The sequence below is a fragment of the Bactrocera neohumeralis genome, chromosome 6, assembly GCF_024586455.1.
Source record: "Bactrocera neohumeralis isolate Rockhampton chromosome 6, APGP_CSIRO_Bneo_wtdbg2-racon-allhic-juicebox.fasta_v2, whole genome shotgun sequence".
Taxonomy (NCBI): Eukaryota; Metazoa; Arthropoda; class Insecta; order Diptera; family Tephritidae; genus Bactrocera; species Bactrocera neohumeralis.
In genome coordinates, this window is record NC_065923.1 from 66,742,536 (window position 1) to 66,752,952 (window position 10,417).

Here is a 10,417-nt window from a genome sequence, read left to right on the forward strand (position 1 = left end):
TTTTTATATATGCATACATACATATGCGCGCTTTTGTGCGTGTAAATTTGTAAAGTGCCTTGTGAGCGAGTTTTCGCACAAATCTGGAATTAATTAAATTGTTTTGTGGCACGCGCGTGAGCACACACACATACATACATAACATACAATGTGTGCACATACACGCACTAAAGTTAACACCAGCATTGTGCGAACGCCGCATGTTGACCATGAACGGGGCTATCACCCACAATCAGCGCGTAGATTTTTTGTGCGTCGCCTACCCACTTCCTGCCCACACGCATTTGCATATCCTTTGTTCTTTTCTTTTATAAAATTTTCGATTTTTTCGCGCTTGCTTTCTCCACAATTTCGCAATTATTTTAATTGTTCGCGCTCAATATTTTTTTCTTGCACACAGTTTTTACGCGGCTGTTGTTGCCATGCGGCGCACACTGCGTTTGCAGTCATATAAACATATGTATATATGTGAGTAAATACAATTAATTTTCGTAAATATATTTTTATTTGTTTTGCTGTGTGTACGAATGCAATTAAAATCATTTACTTTTGTGGTTTTTCTTGCTTCGATTTTATTGTGACCATATTTTATGTGCCAAATATGCAAATTCATGCAATTCCTTGCATACTTCAAGGCGTTGAAGCCAGTTGGGAACGTGTAACGAGTTTGCTGGGCATATAACTCTGCGTATGCACATTAATGAATCGAATATTTATAAAATCGATGGCAAAAACTCGTTATATATTCGTGGTTAATGCATTTTTCTTATATAAACGTGTTCATGGGAATCCTCATACCATAAGTATATGCTGCATGATTCCGACAAAAGTAAGTTAAGCATATTACTACATTTCTTATACGCCTTTTACACTATAAGCGCCTACAGTACAGACTTGTTGGAAACGTTAGAAAACTTAATACAGTCTCCATATTTGACTAGTTAGGAAAGTGATACATATATTTGGAAGTGATTAAGAAACTAGTTAACAAAATTTAATTCATATTATTAAATATTTCTTGTGAATTCCCTGTATAATTAACATAACCACTTCACAGTATTCAAACTTTCTTTACCATTTAACTCCAGTCTTTTAATCGCTTATATCGCTTCAGAGAGAAATAAATCGATTCATTATTCCTGATTTCACCTAAATTAGAGACAACCCACGTACTCTTGTGTTTGGTTATACTTTTTGCAGCTTAAATTTGAATTAAAACTGTCTATTTGGTCAACCGGCTTCTTAATGTTATTCTAGTTCTATATTTTCCAAACGTTCACAAGTTCATAAATTTTCCAAATAGCAGTGTGGTCTGGAATAGGAATTATTGTAGTTTGTTTTTAAATTCTACTTGAAGGAGTCTAGAACTAAAAACTGTCCAAATATTGTTCAATTTAAGGTTTTTTAAAGTTTATTTGGAAGTCAGCTTTTCGAAAATGGCACGCGGTAATTATTCCATATATGCCTAGCAGATTTACCTAATATCTTTTGATTTCATGAAAGAACACTTGCAGTAATTATCAAAGTATTTAGCTATATAGTTTAGAATGAATACTCATAGGTTTGAAATAAGAACTATTTTAGTTTACTTTTAAGTTGGATTGTATGTAGTTAAAGGTTTCTGGAACAAATTATCGATAGCTCTTGTTCAATACTAAGTAACTAGTTCTTAGTTTTACTAGTTTTTCGAAACAACCACGAGTTATTAACTCCTAGAATACCCAATATCTTTTTATTCTCAGCGCTCGCATTTTTCTGTGATTATTAAGGTAGGATGCCTCTTCCTAGTGCATGAAGTGTGGCATAAATTTTTTCACCATCATCTTCGTGAGTTTATCAAATAGACCCTTTTTTAACATTACCAAATATTTCTGTACATAGAAAAATATCAGGTTCCAATATGGTTACAGTTATTCGAATGAGAATTCAAGATAAACCTCTGCATTTTCTTATATACTCAGGTTCTTAATAAAGCTCTTCAAAAGTCAATTCATAGACGTTTATAGGTACTATCAGTTTATATAGATAAATATGCTAAGTCTGTATACCGTAAGTACCGAATATATTGACATTTGAGTTTAGTTTTTCGCTTATAAGCCTTGTAATTATGCTTTTTTCACCTGACTAGCTTTGCCGAAGATTTTTTCTATGTGGTATGAGAATAAAAAAGAAAAAGTTATGAAAGACCTTGTTATTGTTGTATATAAAATATATAAAATAACGAAAATTATAGTACTTTTCTTGCTTTTGTGCTCTCACTTTTATTAACCTTCATTATTAGTTAATAAAAAACTAGCAGATAAACAAAAAGACATTTATTTAATTTTACTTTCCCCTTACTTCATACCTTCAGTGAAATGAATATTTGCTCTATTATTACATTTTTGCAAGTTTATTTTAAAAATTTTCACAGTCAGTGCATGAAAGGTCTGCCCCAACTGAAGCCAAATTTCTTTCTTTTTACCACATTTACTATTTGCAGTTATAAATTGCAATTTATACTCTTCCTGCGATTTCTTTATCTCCCTGGCGATTTCATACATCCTCCTAGACATACTTTATTGGTCTTGCGATTTCAGTCAAGTGAAATCAGCTATTTATATCGGGTTTTTCAGTACGGATGATACGATTTTTAAGTGTCGTGTCCGCCTTTTTAATATGTCATGATCTGTATTTTTATACCCTGAGGGTATATTAAGTTTGCCACGAAGTTTGTAAAACCCAGAAGGAAGCGTCGTAGACCCTTCGCTGAGTCGATTAGCCATGTCCGTCTGTCCGTCTATCTGTATATATACGAACTAGTCCTTAAGATATCGTTTTGAAATTTTGCAAACGTCATTTTCTCTTCAAGAATCTGCTCATTATAACACATAGCTGCCTTACAAACTGAACGATCGAATAAAGTTCTTGTATGGAAAACTTTCACATTTGGCAATGTGTCTTCACAAAAGTTGGCACAGGTGATTTTCTAAAATAATAATGTAATATACGAAGAAATTGTTCAGATCGGCTTACTATAACATATTGCTGCCATACAAACTGAACGATCGGAATCAAGGGCTCGTATGGAAAACTTTTGCATTTGACAAGATATATTCACGAAATTAGGTATAGATTATTTTCTAAGGCAACAATGTATTCTCTGAATAAATTGTTCAGATCGGTTAACTATAGCATATAGCTGCCATACAAACCGAACGATCGGAATCAAGGGCTTGTATGGAAAACTTTTGCATTTGACGTGGTATCTTCACGAAATTTGACATGGATTACTGCTTAAGGTAATAATATAATCTCCGAAAAATTATTCAGATCGGATTACTATAGCGTATAGCTTCCATACAAAATGAACACATAGTCACTAAAAGAAATGCACCTCTGAAGGGTGTATTAGCTTCGGTGTAGTCGAAGTTAATGTTTTTTCTTGTTTTTCATTATATTCAGTAATTGTTACAATCAAAAATTGGGTTCATCGAATTCGTTCCTGGAAAAGAAGTCGTAGAGGCCAATCGAATGATATTATATTCTGAACTTAATTGTATCGATTTTGCCTCACACTAGATAAAAAACATTTGAATATCCATAAAAATTAGTATGCTTTTTCTTTGGAAATAAATCATATCACTCTTATTGGAAAACCCTGTACATATCCTTGGTGTAAATTTCTCGAGTAAATATTTTAATGCAGTTATGCATACGCAATCTTATACACATGCTGACATATCCAACTGTGATGCTGCATATATACTTCATGGTAATTATTATTACTTACACTCACAGTTGTAAATAAAACATATATTCTTTAATATTATTTTCATTTCTCTCTTCTCGCTGCGGCATCTTTCATTATATATACCAACTACGGTGCGTAATGAGAAAAAAAATGCTTTTCTGTGAGCTAAATGGAGCAAAGGGGATTAAATTGCTAAAATTGGCTTTATTTTCCAATTAACACATCGTTTGAACTTTTAGCTAAAATATGGCAGAGTTGTTAATGGATTCTTCGGTAAGCTGTAAATCGCTTCTTCATGCTTGATTTAATTATAATTAAAGACAACCAACTCATTTTTATTGTATTTAGCATACTTTTTACATATTTTCAACTGGCTGCTTAATATCACAATAGCTCAATAGTTTTTTTTAATAAATTTTTTCTAACAGAAGTATGGTTTGAGTTTAATAGTAGTAAATAGTAGTATATATATATATACTTATATATAGTAATAACTATTGCCTGTTATTTAAAGGGTAACTTAGATGAAAATGCAACAAAACAAATACCTCTATTTAACAATAATTTTAAATATTGATCAATTTATTAAAAGTTTTTACCAGAATTTGTGATGAAAAAAGGCTTGACGATTCTTTTTTTTCTACAAACATATTATAGATTTCCTACGCCAAATAAACACGTGCTAAGCTTCATGAAATAAGAAATGATTAAATGAATTCCTTAACTTGAATTGCGCTTCATCTTACTCATACGCCATGTGCAACTTTTAAGTTTTCAAAAGAAATTTAATTTATATTTCCCACTAACGTGGAAATAATTAATATGGAAAAAATTCATCTTAAATAAGCTTTAAAAATAAACTGCAAATAAATAACAGAGAAGAAATCACAAAGCTCTCAACAGCCTCTAAACAAAAAGCAATTCAGAGCACCTCAGCATAAACTTTGAAGGCGTTCTACTCTCCAACGTGCCAACTAGGCGGTTTACCTAACGCAAAACAAATGCAAACACAAAATGGCAAGCGAGCACGAGAAAATGTAAATTGAAGAGAAACACCAAAAAAAATAAATAAATTAAAAGTAGCGGTGGAAAGCAACTAAAGTGTTAACTAGCAGTCTGAAAGCAAAGAAAAAAGGCAGCCAAATAAATGCATTCTAAATGGAGAAAATTAGTTAAAAGCAAAACAAAATAAATGCAAAGTTGTGTGCGATAAATGGAGAAAATTATTGCGGCTGCTGCGGAAACAACTCGGACGGCACGCCGACTTGCTGTCTGCATGTTTGCTCAACACAAATTAAATGCAAACCAAACAATCTGCGGCAGACAGACTCGAAGTTTGTAAAGCAAACAAAAGATAACAATATAAAATAAAAGTGGTATTGAAAGTAAGTTACGTGAAAAAAGAGTTGTGTTAGTAGCGACGGTAAGGATAGACAATGGAACTATATAAACGTTTCTACAAATGCGTAGAGAAGCAGAATTTCTAAAAGTTTTGCCGTAAAATGACGCTCAGAAGAAAAAATGTAAATTTAATTACGGCGCGATTAGCTGAAAACAATAAAAAGGAAAAATAATTAAGCGAAATATGTAGAGGAATATTTAATTTTACAGTCCAGAGAAAAAACTAAGTATATATAGAAACTCTTAGTAATTTGTGTACGAGTTTAGCCAAGGAGTGCAAAAATAGACAAAGGAAGCTGTAATTGAACCGATATCGCCATAGAAAACTAGTTGTGAAAAAATTGGTGGAAAAAATAGCAATAAAGAGAGCAGTAAAAATAATCAAAAAGTCTCACTCTGAAAACACTTTACAGGACTGCATTGGTGTTGGTAAGGATTAAGGTAATATTTAGAGAACATATTCCATAGATTCACAAAGCGTAGTTTAAGTAAATGTAATGCCAATTAAGATGAAGCCATGTGTAGAGGTTGTGAGGAAAGTTCTCTGAGCGCCATTCACTTGGAAGTGGCTAGAAATGATTATTTTACGTATGGCTCAAGCAGCTCACGACTCTCCGGTCCTAGATATCTATCCTCTGGGTAGCTGGTAGCCACATATGTTTGACGGCGAGCTAAAATTAGAAAGAGAAACATCTCTCCCCAGGGTTGTGCGCTGGGTTTGGAACGTAAAGAATTCCCCCAAGGAAAGGAAGAAAATAGCCTCGGATGAGAGAACCTCCTTCTTATGAGGACCACTGCAAACGCATTAAGGATTACGATTTGAGGGCACTCACTTAAATGTCCGGTCTTCAATTGGGAAGGTGCCGCTGCCAAAGGAGTTTATGTCCACACACAAGTAAAGGATGGCAACACCGTAGCCCAAGAAATGCGATCGACGGGACAAGGATTGAGACGAGTAGATCCTTGTGGCATTTACTACAGTGGCCAAATAAAAGAGCGGAGATTTGATGTGGCATTCGGCCTGATAGAAGGGCAGTGATGTGATGTGATGTGATGTGACCAAATTGTCTTTTATGGGCGTTTGAAGCGCACCTATAAGAGGTGCCCCCGCCAAGATGTCAAAATCGTGCTCGCTATCTGTTGCACAACGGTCAAAAATCAGCCTCTATGATGAAACATCCCTAAATGGGTTGAGGTTGATCGGCTTCGCTGCGGCCGAAATGTATATACCATATAAATGTATATACAATATTCATCAAGCTACCTGGCTATCTCCGCATCGAAAAGCCACCAACTAGGTCAATCATCTCGTGATAGACGGAAGACACGTATCTAGTGTTTTAGACATTCGAATGCTTTGAGGTCCTAGCATTGATTCGGACCACTATCTTGCGGATACACACTCGCCTCTGTGCAGTAAAAACCGCCCGTCAACAAATACAAGCAAAGTTCGACGTCTAGAAGCTGCAATCAGCAACTCGGTATAAGGGAAATGTGGGACGGCATTTCCTGCTCCTTACGTACAGCTGCAAACGAAACCATTGGTTATCGGAAAAGGTAAAAAAACAGTTGGTGTGATGAGGAATGCCGGATCCGGAGTGGAGAGAAAACAGACTACCTGCTTCGCAACATTACAATACACCACAACCCGTGCGAGATGGGATAGATACCGAGAGTTGAAGAAGGATTTGCAGACAAAGGAAAGAGGGAGCCGAAATGCGTTATCTTGACAAGTTGGCCGACAGTTACAATACTCAAGAATTCTACCAAAAGATGCGGCGACTAACAGAAGGTTTAAAAACGAAAGAATGCTCTAGTAAAACCCTTCGAGGTGACCTAGTGACTGATTCTCAGAGCATACTGAAATTATATAAGTAACACTTTTCCAGCCTTCCGCATGGCAGTGAAAGCATAACACCTGGAGATGGTAAACCCGGTTCCCGGTTCGGTGACGATGGAGCAGACGTTCCATTGCCCGACCATGAAGAACTAAGAATAGCAATTACCCATCTGAAGAACAATAAAGGGGCTGGGGCCGATGGACTGCCGGCCGAGCTGTTCAAATACGGCGACGAAGAACTGATAAGGAGCATGCTTTCATCTTTGTAAAATATGGTCGGATGAAAGCAATGCCAACGATTGCAATTTAAGTGTACCCTGCTCAATCTACAAAATTGGAAACCCCACAATCTGCGCCAACAACCGTGGGATAGGCCTCCTAAACATCGCATTTAAGGTTCGATAGAGCATACTGTGTGAAAGATTAAAACCTACCGTTAACAAACTGATTGAACCTTATGTGGTGCTTTAAACCTGGCAAATCAACAACTGACCAGATATTCACCATTGGCCGAGTCTTGGAAAAGACCCGTGAAAAGAGGGTCGACACACACCACCGCCTCGACGTTTTCAAAGCTGCTTTTGACAACACGGAAAGGAGCTGCCTTTATGACGCTATGTCTCCATTTGGTATTCCCGCAAAATTTCGGCTGTGTAAACTGACGTTAAGCAATACCAAAAGCTCCGTCAATTGCGAAGTAAAGTTCTCTCATGACGAACAAAGATCAAACTCTACAAGTCACTCATTATTCCCGTCTGATAACGGTGAATATCGTAGTCGATGGAACGATGAGCTATACGAGATATTCGACGACATTGACATAGTTCAGCGAATTAAAATACAGCGGATACGCTGGCTAGGTCATAACGTCCGAATGAACGAAAATACTCCAGCTCTGAAAGTATTCGACACAGTACCCCCTGGAGAAAGCAGAGAAAGAGGTCAGGTGGAGAGGGACCTGGCTACACTTGGAATCTCATATTAGTGGCAAAAATCGAAAAGGAAGGACGGCTGGCGCGCTGTTGTAAACTCGGTTATAACGCGTAAGAGGTATCTACGCCAATAAAAAAGAAATGTCAATGTAAACTATTTGTAGTTTACAAAAATAGTAGTCAAAATACTATATTTATAATATCTATAAAAAGTAGCGGTAAATATTTATCAAAGTAGTAGGATAAGTAATAGATAGAATTACAAAAGATCTTAATTTTTACTTAAATATAAACTGAAATTTTTAACATACATATCTAATACAACACATCGTTTATACACCAATACACGTTCTTGAGATCATCTATATGTATATACTATACTTGCATTACATTACTAACCCAAGACTTGGTGGGCGATGAGAGCATCACAAATGGCGAACTTTCGTCGCTGTCCTCATACATTTAAGCTGCCGAGTTTAATTAATTTCCCCACAAATATATATATATCTGTATAATTGTTTTTTAATATAGTTTTTCCGCCTCTTTTTTAACGGCTTGTTAATCGCCTTTTTTATACACACATACACAAGCATTTGTTTGTACACATTTGTGAGTTCACTGCTTTATACACACTCTCATTTGTTTGCATTTTATGCGAAATTAGTTTCTCGCAGCGTTCGCTGTTCAATGCATACAACAAAATTGCAACAAATTAAATAAAATGAAATTATTTTAATTGAATTTAAGTTACCCGAAGGGATAAATGAGGCCGGAGAATGAATGAATTGATGTTGCTGTGAAATGTTGGATATTATTATTTGTATACATGTGCATATATGTATGTGTATTAAAATGTAGTAGTTGCAAAAAGGTACTTTTAAAGCTTGCAGCACGACAAATTTGTATATTAATCAATTAATTATCAAGGGATTAAAAGGATTAAATATTATTTTTCTTTTTTAAAATATGTTGTCCTAATATCTTGTCGATATATCTATCTATTAAGAAAATAATATATGTAAATACCATCGAAAATTTGCTGCTAGGCAGTCTGACTTAAAGCCTAGTTCAACTCGCTAAATATAATTAAACAAATACTATTTCACAATTTTTTGGAATTTTGACTTAGTGACATGAACATAGAGACGGATTTAGACAAGTTTTTCCACACCTAACATAATAAATGATGTTCTTATACTTTTTTCGTAAAACCGATCGAACAATGCAGTTTTTGAAACAAATTTTTTAACTAAAAATGCCAGTTAAGGATACGTAGATCAGCATATTCCGAACCCGCGGCCATAAGTTGTACAGTCTCTCCTTAGAACTACAAGATAAATTTAAAATGCTATTTTTTCACGATTTTCTCTCATCAACTTTTCGGTGAAAAGATCCCACTTTTTCCTATAGTTAACTACGATTCTCTCCTTTGCTTCCAAACTAAGGGCCTTACCAATCTCTATTTCTTACTTCTTCACCTTTTATTTCTAGGCAAAAACATATAGAAACTAGTCTGCTAAGTAAATATACTAACATATTTTTTATATACAAAAAATAATATTGCAACTGCAGTTTAAAGATTTTTCAACGCGTCGATAATGTTATTGGGCGCCAAAGATATTGGGTTTTAAGGAAAAATCTATAGTAATTAATAAAAAAAATCAAAATTATTATAAATATATGGACGTATGAAATAAAGAACATTTAAATTTCTTCTAACCCGTTTATGATACCTCTGAGTCATACAGACCAGAAATTAAATTGAAAGTTTCAAATAGAAACTGTAACATTGGAATATTTGCAGAATGACGTATACCGAGTTTGGTTGAAATCGGTAGGGCGGGTCTCGAGATGTGTGTTTTCACTTAAAAATTAAGTTTTTAAAATTTTTTGCCCTCGGATGCCTCTTGTTACTGCAATTCCTTGTGCCAAATTAGAGTGTTATATCTTAATTTAGTTTTTAGTTATAGTAAGTTGTCTGTTAATGGCGTTTTGTGGTCGTGATTTTCTTGTACTAAAAAACCCGCGTACCAAGTTTCATCAAAATATCGCAATTTTTACTCAAGTTAGAGTTTGCATGGATGGACGGGCGAACGGACGGACGAATTTGAACTCGTCTTTTCATCCTGATCATATTTATATATATATATATATATGTATACATATATGATCATATTTATATATATATATATAACCAGTGAGAAGAAAATGTGGAGTAATTTCTGTTGAAAAAACGCTCCCACTCCCTCGCCTTTGGTCGGTTATTTAAAGCGTTTTAATTTAATTGGTAAAAGGTAAAGCAAGAACAAAAATCATTAAAAAAAAAAATCTTACTACAACAACAATAATAAATTTATACAACAACAACACTTGCTGCGTGGAATATGTAAAATAAGAACAAATAAGGCACGCGCCTGCAGTGTACTATTGACAGCGCAGTGCAATCGGTCAACGGGGCGTATGAGTGACCGCTGACGGGCAACTAAATAAACGAGTGACAGCAAATAAACT

At 34.9% G+C, this 10,417-nt stretch overlaps 1 protein-coding gene across 4 annotated transcripts in view; it reads right to left on the bottom strand.

Moving 5' to 3' along the window:
- Positions 1-10,417, bottom strand: part of LOC126761718 (echinoderm microtubule-associated protein-like CG42247) — a 185,932-nt gene that overhangs the window by 25,073 nt on the left and 150,442 nt on the right. Inside the window, exon 1 of one of the 4 annotated variants that reach the window (XM_050478086.1) lies at positions 8,306-8,647. The exons of the other annotated variants lie outside the window; for them this stretch is intronic. Within the exon in view, the coding sequence (XP_050334043.1) occupies positions 8,306-8,368 (63 nt within the window). The 5' untranslated portion in view covers positions 8,369-8,647. Of the gene's footprint in view, positions 1-8,305; positions 8,648-10,417 lie in introns of those variants that run through there. 4 annotated transcript variants of the gene reach the window in all.